Source organism: Netta rufina, assembly GCF_964035555.1.
Source record: "Netta rufina genome assembly, chromosome: 5".
NCBI lineage: Eukaryota > Metazoa > Chordata > Aves > Anseriformes > Anatidae > Netta > Netta rufina.
Genome location: NC_140128.1, coordinates 3,645,615 through 3,660,556, shown reverse-complemented (window position 1 = coordinate 3,660,556; position 14,942 = coordinate 3,645,615). Strand labels below are relative to the sequence as shown.

The 14,942-nt window shown below is 44.6% G+C and overlaps 1 protein-coding gene across 2 annotated transcripts in view; it reads left to right on the top strand.

Moving 5' to 3' along the window:
- TUB (TUB bipartite transcription factor) overlaps positions 1 to 14,942 on the top strand; it is a 70,289-nt gene that overhangs the window by 11,514 nt on the left and 43,833 nt on the right. For both annotated transcript variants that reach the window (XM_084287580.1, XM_084287579.1), the window contains exon 2: positions 14,708 to 14,759. In XM_084287580.1, the coding sequence (XP_084143706.1) occupies positions 14,708 to 14,759 (52 nt within the window). The remainder of the gene's footprint in view (positions 1 to 14,707; positions 14,760 to 14,942) is intronic.

Genomic DNA, 14,942 nt, shown 5'->3' with positions numbered 1-14,942 from the left:
TGAAACCCAAATTACCAAAAGAGAAGAAGAAGATAAGGGAAACAAGTTTTGTCTAATTGATAAATGAACTGCAATGTTTTCAGTATCTGTATTTAGCACGAAAGCACCCATTAAAACTGCAGATTTTGCTTTCCATTTGTTTCTAGGAACTGACAAATGTACAATTTGCAGTGCTATGCAATTATAATCTGATTCTGGAGGACTGTAATTTCTACCAATATCTAGAAATACACCATTTAAGTGTGAGTTTTCAATCCGCTGTGTGCCGGGATTAGTGGCACAACCTTAATGAGAATTATGCTTCTTAATTCCTTGGATATCGTGGCGGTATTATATCCTATATTTTGACAGGCCACATTTTACTGAAAATTTGTAGTACTCTATGACTGGCAAAATATGCACGTAGTTTATGTGATAGCTCTCCTTTGTTTTATAAAACCTGGTGCTCTGTTGGCTTAGCACTTGTCACACAATGAAAGAAAAATAATGCTCAGCTCTGGTAAGAACAGTGTAGAAATGGTGGATTGGGTAAGTGCTGAAATCCCATTTGTTCTGAAGCCTTTGGATATTTTTGTTACAATTTATGGATGACAGCTGCTTGCCAATTTAAAACAAACAACCCTAAAGTTGGCACACCCTCGTTAATCTAATGATTTTGTGCATGCCTTATTTTAAAGAAATGCCTACTCTTTTTGCATCTAAATATATGTGCAAATCTTGGAAGATTTTGAAACAATCATAAAAAAAATCTTGCTGATTTTGTTTGGTTTGTTTCAATTTTTCTCCCTTTTTCATGACTGTTTGATGAAACTGGTGAATATTTGACAACTTGTGAGTATTTGATATGCAGTTTACAAAACAAAGATAAAAATGAACAATTTATTACCATCTTTTTTTTGTGTGTGTTCACAATTTCACATGCTATAAGCATTTATTTTGCAAATACTTATCCATTTGAGCAGTCCGCTGTCTCCAGTGGCAATATTTATGTCCAGCGGTAAGAAGTTTTATTAGTCTGTAGAGGATCAGAACCCTGAAACTTATTTAAGTGGTGTGAATGCATCAGACAATTTTCAGTTGTTTTCAAATATAATGAAAATAATGATCTGGAGCCTGAAATGTCTTGCTTGGGGGACTGATGGAGTGCCTCATACAGTACCACTCAGGCTATTTATGTAAAGATGTTTTCAGACCTAGAGCAGTAATTTGGAAAGGTTATTTGCAGTTAGAAATATGAATGAGTTGAGTCATGATAACTCGTAATTTTCCATTAAATTGACAGCTGTGTCCACGATAAGCTGTGTATTGCTGAATTCTTAACCACAGATCCATCAAGCTTTACAGCTCTTAAATCATGTGATATATATTGTACAGATAATTTAGTGCAAAATGTTATTGTTAAGCATTTTCAGCATATTCTGGGAATTTTACATTTAAAATAGGGTAATTTTGGAGTGAGAGAGGAATGAAAAGGTTATTTGAAAAAGCATACCATGTTAACCACAGAGAAATGCTTTCGGAGGAGAGGTTTGCAGCTGCAAATCCAGAGGAGTCCTCCACGAAGTGGAGCCAGGACTGTTCTGATTCGCAGTGAAGATGAATTAAGATGGAAATAACAATAAAGAAATACTCTCATGGCAAATTCACAGAATTCACAGAATTTCTAGGTTGGAAGAGACCTCAAGGTCATCGAGTCCAACCTCCAACCTAACGCTAACAGCCCTCCACTAAACCATATCCCTAAGCTCTACATCTAAACGTCTTTTGAAGACTTCCAGGGATGGTGACTCCACCACTTCCCTGGGCAGCCTATTCCAATGTCTAACAACCCTTTCAGTGAAGAAGTTCTTCCTAACATCTAACCTAAAACTCCCCTGGCTCAACTTAAGCCCATTCCCCCTCGTCCTGTCACCAGGCACGTGGGAGAACAGGCCAACCCCCACCTCGCTACAGCCTCCCTTGAGGTACCTATAGAGAGCGATAAGGTCACCCCTGAGCCTCCTCTTCTCCAGGCTGAACAAGCCCAGCTCCCTCAGCCGCTCCTCATAGGACTTGTTCTCCAGGCCCCTCACCAGCTTCGTCGCCCTTCTCTGCACCCGCTCAAGCACCTCGATGTCCTTCTTGTAGCGAGGGGCCCAAAACTGAACACAGTACTCGAGGTGCGGCCTCACCAGAGCTGAGTACAGGGGGACGATCACCTCCCTAGCCCTGCTGGTCACGCTGTTCCTGATACAAGCCAGGATGCCGTTGGCCTTCTTGGCCACCTGAGCACACTGCTGGCTCATATTCAGCCGACTATCCACCATCACTCCCAGGTCCTTCTCTGCCTGGCAGCTCTCCAACCATTCCTCTCCCAGTCTGTAGCTCTGCTTGGGGTTATTGCGCCCCAGGTGCAGGACCCGGCACTTGGCCTTGTTGAACTTCATGCAGTTGACCTCAGCCCATCGGTGCAGCCTATCCAGATCCTCCTGCAGAGCTTTCCTACCCTCGAGCAGATCGACACACGCACCTAACTTGGTGTCATCTGCGAACTTACTGAGGGTGCACTCGATGCCCTCGTCCAGATCATCGATGAAGATATTAAAGAGGACCGGCCCCAGCACCGAGCCCTGGGGGATGCCACTAGTGACTGGCCTCCAACTGGACTTGGCTCCATTCACCACGACTCTTTGGGCCCGGCTATCCAGCCAGTTTCTAACCCAGCGAAGCGTGCGCCAGTCCAAGCCAAGAGCAGCCAGTTTCTTGAGGAGAATGCTGTGGGAGACGGTGTCAAAAGCCTTGCTGAAGTCAAGGTAGACCACATCCACAGCCTTTCCCTCATCCACCCAGCGCGTCACTCTGTCATAGAAGGAGATCAGGTTCGTCAGGCATGACCTGCCTTTCATAAAGCCATGCTGACTGGGCCTGATCGCCTGCTTCCCCTGCAATTGCTGCATGATGACTCTCAGGAGGATCTGCTCCATGAGCTTTCCTGGCACTGAGGTCAAACTGACAGGCCTGTAGTTTCCCGGGTCTGTCCTCCGGCCCTTCTTGTAGATGGGCGTCACGTTTGCTAGCCGCCAGTCGATTGGAACCTCCCCTGATAGCCAGGACTGTTGATAAATGATGGAAAGTGGCTTGGCCAGCTCCTCTGCCAGTTCCCTCAGTACCCTTGGGTGGATCCCATCCGGCCCCATCGACTTGTGCACATCTAAGTGCCGTAGCAGGTCACCAACCAGTTCTTCATGGATAATGAGGGCCACATCCTGCTCCCCATCCCCTTCCACCAGCTCAGGGTACTGAGTATCCAGAGAACATCCGGTATTGCCGCTAAAGACTGAGGCAAAGAAGGCATTGAGCACCTCCGCCTTTTCCTCATCTCTTGTAACTAAGTTTCCCCCCGCATCCAGTAAAGGATGGAGATTCTCCTTAGTCCTCCTTTTTGTGTTGATGTATTTATAGAAACGTTTTTTGTTATCTTTAACGGCAGTAGCCAGATTGAGCTCCAGATGAGCTTTGGCCTTCCTAATTTTGTCCCTGCACAGCCTCGCTACTTCTTTAAAGTCCTCCTTAGTGGCCTGCCCACTTTTCCAAAGCTTATAAACCCTCTTTTTCCTCCTAAGATCAAGCCACAATTCTCTGTTGAGCCAGGCTGGTCTTCTTCCCCGCCAGCTCGTCTTTGGGCACGTGGGGACAGACCGTTCCTGCGCCATTAAGACTTCCCTCTTGAAGAGCGCCCAGCCTTCCTGGACCCCTCTGCCCTTCAGAACCGCCTCCCAAGGGACTCCACCAACCAGTGTCCTGAGCAGCTCAAAGTCAGCCCTCCGAAAGTCCAATACAGCGGTTTTACTGGTCCCCTTCCTGGCCTCGCCAAGAATAGAGAACTCCACCATTGCGTGGTCACTCTGCCCAAGACAGCTCCCGACGATCACGTCCTCCACCAGTCCTTCTCTGTTTGTGAAGAGAAGGTCTAGCGGGGCACCACCCCTGGTAGGTTCACTAACCAGCTGCGTCAGGAAGCTATCTTCCACGCTCTCCAGAAACCTCCTAGACTGCTTTCTCAGGGCTGTGTTGTGCTTCCAGGATATGTCAGGGAAGTTGAAGTCCCCCACGAGTACAAGAGCTGATGATTTAGCAACCTCTGTCAGCTGCCTGTAGAGTTCCTCATCCGTCTCCTCATCCTGGTTCGGCGGTCTATAGCAGACCCCGACCAGGACACTAGCCTTGTTGTCCCTGCCGATCCTAACCCAAAGGGACTCGACCTTGTCATTCCCAACCTCGAGTTCTACAACCTCGAAAGACTCTCTAATATAGAGAGCCACACCACCACCCCTTCTGTGCTGCCTGTCCCTTCTATAGAGCTTATAGCCAGGCATTGCAGCACTCCAGTCATGAGACTGGTCCCACCACGTCTCCGTGATGGCAACCAAGTCGTAGCCTGCCTGCCGCACGATGGCTTCCAGCTCCTCCTGTTTGTTACCCATGCTGCGTGCATTGGTGTAGATGCACTTCAGCTGGGCCATAGCCTTATCCTCCAGCCTTGCCATTGTTCCCCCTGGCACAGCCCCAACAATCCTAGCCTCAGCCCCATCCCCCTTCCTACCTAGTTTAAAGCCCTCTCAATGAGCCCTGCCAGTTCCTGGCCCAGGATCCTTTTTCCCCTAAAAGATAGGGACCCGTCTGCGGCCATCAGGCCAGGTGCTGAGTAAAGTGCCCCATGATCAAAAAACCCAAGATTTCTGCGTTGGCACCAGTCCCGGAGCCACGTGTTTAACAGGTGAGCTTTCCGTGTCCTCTCTGAACCCCTCCCTGCCACCATAGGGATGGACGAAAACACCACCTGCACTCCCGCTCCATCCACTAACCGACCCAGTCCCCTAAAGTCCCTTTTGATAGCCTTGAGGCTTCTCTCTTCGATGTTATCACTGCCCGCCTGGACTATCAAAAGGGGGTAATAGTCAGAGGGGCGTACCAGGTTAGGAAGCTTCCTGGCAACGTCCCTGACCCTGGCCCCAGGGAGGCAGCAGACTTCCCTACGGGTAGGGTCAGGCCGACAAATAGGGCCCTCTGTTCCCCTAAGAATCGAGTCACCAACAACAATCACCCTCCTGTCTTTCTTGGTGGAGGCAGTCCTGAGGCGCGGAGTCGACCTCCTCGCCCCAGGCATCCTCCTGGGAACATTTGCTACCTCTTCCTCACACACCGGCCTCTCAATCTCTAGGGCCTCAAACCTGTTGTGTAAGGGCACCTGGGAGGGTGGGGCCGGAAGGGGTGGGGATCGCCTGCGATGTCGAACAGGGACTTGTTTCCATTCCTCCTCAGCTCCCAGATCCCCTCCCTCTGCCCGACGGGGACAGGGCAGGGGGTCCGCCCCCATTTGAGGAGTCTCACCTCGGCACCTCCCCTTGAGGCCCTGCAGGGAGTTACTCCAGAAGTCTATCTCCCGCTCACACTCCCTGATGGCCCTCAACCTCTCCACCTCCTCCTTGAGCTCCGCCACCATGCGGACCAGGTCATCCACCTGCTCGCACCTCACGCACGCAGTTTCTCTGCCTCCCGCCGATGGCAGCAACAGGCTCAGACACTCCTTGCATCCGGTGACCTGAACTGCGGCATTTTTTAACGGGTAGTCGGTCTGCGTGTGTACCGACTTCCTGGAGAGCGCGCCGTGCCTGGTGGCGACCATTATCACCTAGCTACGGCTGTTGTTAACGAGGTGTTGTTTGTGTGTAGGGGGAGCGCTCCGCCCTTCCTGCGCGCCCTGCCTGCGCTAACTGCCGCGCTAACTGCCGCGCTAACTGCCGCGCTAACTGCCGCGCTAACTGCCGCGCTAACTGCCGCGCTAACTGCCGCGCTAACTGCCGCGCTAACTGCCGCGCCACTCCCTTCTGACGCGCCACGCCCTGTTTGCCCGCCCTGGTCGCCGCGCTCCCTAGGGGCAGCTTTTGAATGGCTGGGGAGGGGGCGCTGCTGGCTCCGCCTTCGCCTCGTCAGCCTCCCTCACGAGGGCTGCCGGGTCCTGGCGGCTCCCTCCAGTAGGCTCGATGCCGGAAAAAATTAGCCCTGCCTGGCCCGATCCCCCGCTCCGCTGCAGAACGCGTCTGCCCCGGAGCCGATCGCCTCGGCAAATGGGCAAATGTTTCATGTGTTTTAAATTTGTCTAATTTATTGGAAATATTTAAAGCTGGTATGCCAGACTAGGTACGTGAATTCAAATTAGTGCGTACAGTTAAAATTTCCAGTTAAAATCAAAGATGATGGTTAAAGGGTATGTAATGCACATATCTGAGCAACAAAAAGAAGGGTGTTGCATAGCAATGTTACTTGATGTGACACTTCCCTGCCCTTGTACATGTAGTGAATGCATTTTGCTCTTATAGGGGCTATAACATAGAAATACATGCCAGCATAGGTGGAATTAAAGTATGGTCCCAGTAACACAGGGTAATACAGTAACAGCATAAGTTAGCTTTTTTTTTTCCCCTAAAATGTGCTAAAAAGCAGGATTTCTTACTTTTTCTGATGTGTCCTATGACATAAGATTCTATATAACATCGTAACTTCATACACTTTTCTACTTCTACTAAAGTTAATTACAGACAAAGAACTCAAACCCAAATGAAAAATCTATTTTCTTCAGTTCCAGGAAAAAAAAAAAAAAATCCCTCGACTGGATGATAAAGATAGGATGTGTGTGGGAAAAAGTGACAAAATATTTTGCTTCAGGGTTAGTATTTTATCATAAGGTGACATGTATTCCCTTAAAAAGGTTATTCTACAGAAACTGTAAAAGCACCTGTAACAAGGAAAAAGGAGCTTGGCTTTTTCACTTGACTTACTCGTACTATCAGTCATAATTCTTGCCATGTTTTTCTTCAGTTTTGATGGTTGAGCAGCTAAGGGAGACTAGCCAGTCTCTTCGCCTTCACGTTTTCAATAAACTGCTCACTTAGTTTGATTATTCCTTTAAGAATCCAATAAATACATCCCTATCTTTTCCTGCCGTACATGCAGAGGTGGGCGGTGGGATCTGGTAGTGAGACGCCGCGTTAATGAATTGCCTCCGACAGCTTTCAGCAGCAGGGTAGTGGACCTACGTATTTGTGCCTGTGTTTACTCGCCTATTGCAGGTAAAATCCCGCAGCACACAGCTGGGATCAGTGTCTTCTCCGTTAAACATTTAACGAGAACACATTAAACACGAGTTTAATTACTTTAAAGGCCAGCATTGTTTTAGTGACTGTACCTGTAATGCTTCATCCTTGTCTCATGAAGCTGTTTCCAAGGGGAATTGGGACCTGCTAACCTTGTTTTATAGGTGTCTTGGACTGTTATACCAATTGGTGTAAAATAGGTCCAGCGTGGCTGGACAAAAACATGGTTAATGGAACAGCCAAAAGAGAGGGAGAAAAAGGAGCCAGCAGTCATCTAATGCAGGTTTGCTCTTGATCACAGTGGGTCACAGTTTCTTTAACTGCAATCACAGAGGTCTCTTCTGGGCAGCATCCTTCTGCAGTGCAGCACAACTGGCCTCGTGCTCCTCCGAGGTCCAGGCTGAGAGCTCTGGTTCTACCCTGTAGGTCTGAGTGCAGTCTCCTTATCCAGACAGTACTTGTTCCCTAGTCTCTGCTCATTTCATTTTCTGTTTGTTGTGGCAGGGTGCTGTGCATATTTAAAGGGTTGATTTCCTTTTTTCCATGTATTTTACTGCTTTAACGATTAAGCTCGGTTGAATTTTGGGACTGAAATAGAGGTCAGCCTGACTGTTAGAGCTGGACGTGTCCTGTGGCAGGCAGCAATGTGTTTGCAATAAAGGCACTTCCTCAAAGTCCTGTCCTTTGTCATCTGGATCAGTCTACATTGCCAGCAGTATATCTCCAGATCAGTTGTTTTTCTTTTTTTTTTTCCTCCCAGTTTGCTCCTATTCAGGCACTTCTCATTGATCTACTTTAAATACAATCTTAGTGTAGCTCCCATCATGCCCAAAGGCTATCCTGTGTTTGTGCTCCATCATTCATGTTTATTAAATTCGCCTCTCCCTTATGGGACATAGATTTTCTTTCTAGCATTGCGTTCAGGGTTTGTGCATGTTCAGGGAGGGGAGGAAATAGCCCAGCCATCTACTCTTCCCTCAGGTGTTGTTTTCATTACCTGCAATTTACTGCTGTGTGCTATCTTACTCACCGCTTTGTAATTGCCCAGAATGAATCTGTACAAATATTAGTTCAACTGATCTTTCCAGGCCAATAGTGGCAACCCTGTAGTTCAGGTTATTTAAAACACGCCATGTGCTTTAGGGAATAGTTTTGCTTTTCCTCTCGTTAGATCTTTTCCTGGTTTCTTAGCATCCTCACCAAAAGCTGTCAGCCTAGACGTTTCAGATCCTAAACCGCAGCTTCTTTTTCCCAGTGACTACGCTTTTGTCCTTGGAAGGTGAGTTGCAGTTTTCTGACTGAGCTCAAAGCCCGATCTCATTAATACAAAGTTGTACCTACAGCATCCGTAGAGCTCCTGGTGTTCCCGGCGGCCCTCAGATTCTGCGGGACCGCTTTGCCCTTGGCTGGTGCTCGGTTCTGTATGTCCTGTAGTGCAGTACGCCTTTCTTCCAATATACGTTTACCTGACTCTGATGTTCTTTTTATTTTGCTGTTTTCTGAATGAAATGTTTAGAGGGCAGTCTCTACAATTTCTGTTGATGTCACGTGCCTCTGAAATCATAACAGAGGTCGGTTTTAATGGACTGTGCAAATTAAAACATACCAAAAATGTAAATTATGTGGTTATGCTGAGGATTTGGCTGAAATTTAGTTTTGCAATTGCCTATGTGGACTTAAAGTAGCTCTGAGTGTATGTTCCTGTTGTTACGTTTCCTTTCAGTTAATCCATTTGTGTAATTTGCTGTGTTGCTGAGATGGGCCACTGATGTTTTATTTCTGTGTGACGTCTGAAAAAGCACTTCACAGAATCTTTCACACTGTAAGGGACCTCTGTAGGTCTCCCGTCTAACGTTTTGCTCAAAGCAGGGGCTGCTGTGAGGTCAGACCAGGTTGCTCAGGACTTGACTTAGTTAGGTCTTGCAAACTGCCAAGGTAGGTTAGGTCTCTCCCCAAAGCTGACTCTTCCAAGGCTGAACAAGAGCAGCTCCCTTTACTTCTCACAGGGTAAGTACTCCGGCCCCTGGCCTCCTTGGCTGCTCTCTTGGGAGAGCAGATCTTAGTTAATGCAGGAATTTGCAGTGTTGTGATTTTACAGAGAAAATTCTGGTAGGGAATTCACTGAATGTCAGTGGTTTGAGGAACCCAAGCGGGTGCCACTCCGTCTGGAGCAGGACTGCAGCCTGCAGGTTCCCCAGCCTTCAGTGCTGCTGGAAAGCTGGCTCCTAAAGGCTTCACAGTAACGTTATTCAGAGCGGTTGGGTTTTATGGAACTGCAGAGATTTTATCGAGGTATGGAGATTACAGAGAAGTGTAATTGGCTGAACATGACAGATGGTATCCTATGAGCCAAGGGCTGTCTCTTTGCGTGCTTTCATTTCACATCTTTGGAGACTTGAATGCTCAAATGGCACATTACACCCATTCATATCCTTTTGAGTCAGCTTTATTCTCAAAGATCCCATAACCTACTTCTCTTGACGCAGCAACATACCGGGTTTCTTCACAGTAAGAGTGCATGGAAAAGGTCTGGGTGATCTTGATGATTAGTGTGCTATGGTGGTTTTGTTTTGTTTTGTTTTGTTTTTTCTATTTGTTTTGATCACCCATAATTTTTGAATTCCAGCTGAACATAACTAATTTTCTATTGCTTCTGGTTTAGTGTTGTAAATGGGAGTAATAATTTCCTACCCAAACCCTCATCTTTTTAAAATGTAAGCTCTTCGGTTTAGGAATTTTCCCTGATCATGCGTGTTCGTTTTGCTTGGACAAAGGATTTCCCATGGAGTTTTGGGGTGCTGTAGTTAGTAATATATTGCCATGAAATAGCAGAAAAAGAAAATGTAAGAGTGATGCTTTTAAACAGTATAGGGAAGTTTAGTGGTAGTATGTGTGTTTGTCAATACAGGAACTTTTCTCATTGCAATTAGTGCCGGACTGCAGAGTCGTGATATGGTTTCGGACCTTTGGCCTGGTAAAAAGTTATTGTCGTGGAAAATGTTCCTTCATGAAACAGTGTCAGGAAGGAAGAAAAACATTGCCTCCTTTGTGAGGCAGAAACAATAGAGCTGCTTTACGATGTCAGGCTTATTCTTAAAAAATAATATATGAATAAATTAGTGACTGTGTTTGTGTGTTTGGCAAGTTTTAATCAAAAACATTTCTCATTAGTTCTTTTTCCTTGCCTTGGCTTACTGAAATGTGAGCAGTTTGCACGTTCAAGGAGAAAAGTTGAAGTACTCACTGTGAAATTTTATATTTGAGCTAAGGCTTTTCCAATTTTATTTAAATCAACATCAGCTCATGTGAAATTACATGAAAACATAGCAAGTAAGTTGAGGGTCTTCACATAATCATTTTTAGCCTTCATCCTTAAAACCGATTGTTTTCAAGTTTCTTTCTAATGTTTTTAAAGGAGTATCATTTATGAAGAGGTTGGTATACTAAAAAGTGTTCTTATATTTTTTCTTCTTTATGACATGCAGCAGTTTAGAAAGCCTGTTTGTCTTAAAAAAATGGTATAAAAAGTAATACTTTGACAAAAAGGCAATTTTTCATGTAATGTGGTTCCCTTTAGAAAATAGGATGGGGGACATTTGATTCAAATGCCGTGTTAAAATTTGAAAATAATGCTCTCTATATTTTAATGTGCTCAAGTCCTGTGGGTCTTGGACCTGGCTGCTAGTATGTATCTCTACAATATATAGCTGTAGGCTTAACTTCTTCTGAAGCCCAACATCCAGTAAACCGTAAAGGGTAAGTTGCTCGATTTGAGTATAGATGGATGAATTTTGTTTGAATCACTGTCTACAAGGAAACACATACACGCTCAGATTTGTTAACTGAATTTGGACTAGACTGTATTACTGCAGACCTGAAATACTTTAAACAATGTAATCCACACTGTTAAATTGCTTTTCCTTTTTAAATGGGGTCAAAGTAATGGCGAAGATGATAGGATACTTGATCAAATAGAAGGAAAAATGAGTTTTCTGGATCTGCAGGATGCTTCAGGATGCTCAGCGGATTGTTAACATGCGTGAGTTCTCTTCAGCAACGTAATTCCCATGAGTTATAAAGTTTATTTCTCTGTTAAGACTGACTGAGTTTCATGCTGCTGCTGGGATTTTCTAGCATCCCATCAAACATGTAGGCAGAACTGTTGTAACTGCTTCCATCTCGATGACATTGTTTCCTGTAGTGATCCTGCTGTGTTGCAGCTGTAGTTTTCGCACTGCACTGGCCTTTGGTCTGTGGCCATCGCATTATTTTGACCATGGAGCAATAAAACCACTGCTGCTTCCGAATCTGTGCAGGATGGTCTGGGTCCTCTCCATGCACACAACCTGGGGTGCAGAAAATGCTGTTGCCCTGCTCCCCTTCTTCCAGGAGGAAGAACAAAGGGTTTCTGTTCTTTTCAAAGACCAGAAGGGGCAAAGACTGCTGCTGCTCCTAGACTTTGGTGTTTTCCAAAGAAAGGAAAGGGTAAATTTGCTGTATTTCAGCTCCTGGAGCGTCTGCCGGAGTACGTGAACTGCCAGATGCAGGGGCAGGATCATCTGCTGGATCTTTCTGCAAGGCTTTGCTGAGTGAGGAAGGGGCACCGCAGTGGTGGCAACACTCCTGCACCTCGGAGTCTGCTGCAGTTGTTTTTAAAGCACCAAGAGGGCCTGACGGAATTGATCTAGAAATAAATAAAGTGTTTTGTTTATTTGTTTTAAGCCTAGCAGCCCTTTATGGTAAATCTTGGAAGTTGCCCAGTCTCAGGAGAGTTCTTTCACTGAAAATCAGGGGATGTGAAATACTGGCTGTTAATCAGCAATCCCAAGGTTCATTAGTCCCGTGGAAAATAATAACAAAGAGCACAGTCTCCAACGAGAGTGTTCTGCTATTATAAATGAAGAACATTTAAACTACACTGGATCCTTTTCTTCCTTGGGCCTGCATAAGTATTATTTAGGCATCACGGAAGGGCAAAACTTCAGGTTTTCAGTGATGCTGCCATTAAGTAACTTGGTAATTTTAAACTAACTACTTTTAAGGTCCCGTCTATGCTGTGAAGGATGCAGGAGGGGGCTGCAGCTCTCTGGTGGCAGCACGGCATTCTAGCACAATTCCAGCCAGCTGAAGGGAGGGAACTGATGAAATAACTGTGCTCCAGCAAATGTTGGGATCTGTGAAGAAAGCTGGAATTCAGGTCTAGTTGTTGAGCACTGCAGCTTAAATAATGTGAGGGTAAGGCTTGTAGTTACGTGTATATTCACAGAAAGATTGTGGAAAACAACCCAGAACTTTATAAAATATCGAGTCATGCAAGGAGAGACAGAAGTTGCAGAAGAACTTCCCAGCTGGTTCTGAAGGCGTTGCTGCTCTTGGTGTCAGCTTCGATTGCACGTATTCAGAGGCTATAAAACTGTGCCTTGAAGTAAAAGGCTTATATGGAGAGGTGTTTTCGTGTTGTGGCATCCAGAGTTTTTGGATGGAGGCTCATTTCTTTGGCAGGCCTTCAGCATGTCTGATAGTTGCTTTGCATTCACGGAAGGCCGGATCAGTGCAGATCACCCCCTTCCTCTGCCTGCTGTTTGCTGTGGTGTTGCTCACGGGGCTACCTTTCCTGTGAAGGCTCAGGTTCCAGGCAGTGTGCTGTGCCAGGATGAGCTACAATGGGAAAGCAGAGGAAGCCTGAGACATGAGTGCTTAGACACCCGGTCTGTGATAGAAATTTAAAAATGATAGCCGATCTAGCGTGGTACTGAAACCATGACATTCACATGAAGATAATTACTGAACCGGTGCTTTATGGGAATGTCTGAGTTTATATATATCTCGTTTAATGTATCTGAGGGAGTCAGCACAGCCTGATTTATAAAGCAGGAGATGAGAAGAGATCACAGTTTTATCCTTAGCTCTGCAGATGACTGGTGGAGTGGAGCAGTATTGGCCCTTGACCTCTCTGACTATTACAGCTGTCTGTGCGTTGCTGCCTCCGCAGTTCTTAGGATCTGTTCTATCATCATTACATGTTTGGGGCTTCTTTCGAACATTATCTTAAATGAGGAGGATTTGTTCAGGCCATTAGGCCTGAAAGTTTATACTCGGCATCTCTTACTCAACTGTTAGTCCAAAGGTATCTCTTTGGGTAGTTTTACTTTCTTAATGAAGAATGCTTGCTATAAAGCAGAACGCTTTTATGAGAATGTTGTAGGTTTTTGTTTGTTTTTTTTTATTCTAGTGCACTACTTCTAGAAGAGAAGAACCGCATAATTTCCTTCCCCAGGTGCTTGTACAGTGTAGTTTCATTTTTCAGAACACCAGCCTTTGCAAGATACAGCCGCTGTGTAATCTTTAAAGGCTGATATTACCAATAATGCCTAATTATAGGTCTTGATAAAGCTGGTATTGGAAGGGTGTCCATTTGAATGCCCATATTAGCTCTGCTAACTCTTATAATGGTGATTGTCTCCTAAAGAGTATATATTAATGAGTGGCAAGTCACATTTTTTGGTATTTCCATTGCAATACAATTTGGTTGTATGTATGTCAGAATCCAGGTTTGTTTGTCCTGGGTTGCTTTTTTTTCTTTTTAATTGTTAAGAATTATTATAAGAAAGAGGCTTTATATTATTATTATTATTATTATTATTATTGTTATTGTTGTTATTATTATTATTATTATTATTATTATTATTATTATTATTATTATTATTATTATTATTATTATTATTATTTGTAAGTGCTGTAAGAGGAAATTAAATCTACTTGTAAGGCTAGTTGTTGTTGTTCTATAGCACTATGTTCCTTGTAGGTGACATATTACTGTTTACAAGGTTTAATTCTCTATGTTCAAAGTTTAACCATAACGTTCTTACAATAGAAACCTTTGTTAGCCAGAAAAATAAAGTGTAGTCAGTAGTTTGATAAAATATCTCACACAAATAATTTTCTGATTGCAATGCCATTAGTTTTTAATATCTAATTAATGAAAGCAATTGAATGCACCGGAGCTAATCTGCCAACTAGTAACAATTAGCAGGAAGAAATAAGGCAGTGGCACAATACTGTTTGTCTCAGCAGTCTCTAAAAGTTGAGTGCATGGCAATAAGAGCGACTTTTCAGATATTCGGGAATAAATTCTGATTTTCAGTGTGCAAAAATTAGACGGTTAATTTTCCTAAGGCAATTTTAAGTACTTCTGAGCAGTTCTCTAACACTCTTCACTCTTTATATGCTTTATATGCACATTTTTAATCAAACCCCATTGCGGTATGCATTGACATTTCATTAGAAGACAGTGGAGAAGAAAACAAAACTGTGGATTTTGCATTTCTATGTGATCTGACTGATTATAAACTTTTTATTGAGGCTCGTGTGAACCAGAGTTTTTCTTGTTTTTTCCTGGACTGCATTTAAGTTCTCTTGAACCAACTTTTGCAAGTTGGGACAGGCAAACTTCTGTTGAGCCCAGTGGAAGTTTTACATAAATAACTCTTGAGAGCGTTGGCTTCAGTGATTGCTGTTTGGTGTTTATTTTGAGTGATAAATTTGTTCTAATTACGTACTTGTTGTCTTTGCAGTGTTTTGGATGATGAGGGAAGCAGCCTGCGTCAGCAGAAGCTTGACAGGCAGGTAAGATTTTGGAGGGGACCTTCTCGCTTTAAGTCTAAAACTCGGAGTGCTGAAATCTGCAACACACATATCTGGTAATCAATAGATACATCCTGCAAGAAAATTATATCCTCTGATTAGGGAATGCAAATGAGAAGTCTGTGGAGGTTACAGCTTATGGAGAAGTCTTGTGTAGAACTTCTA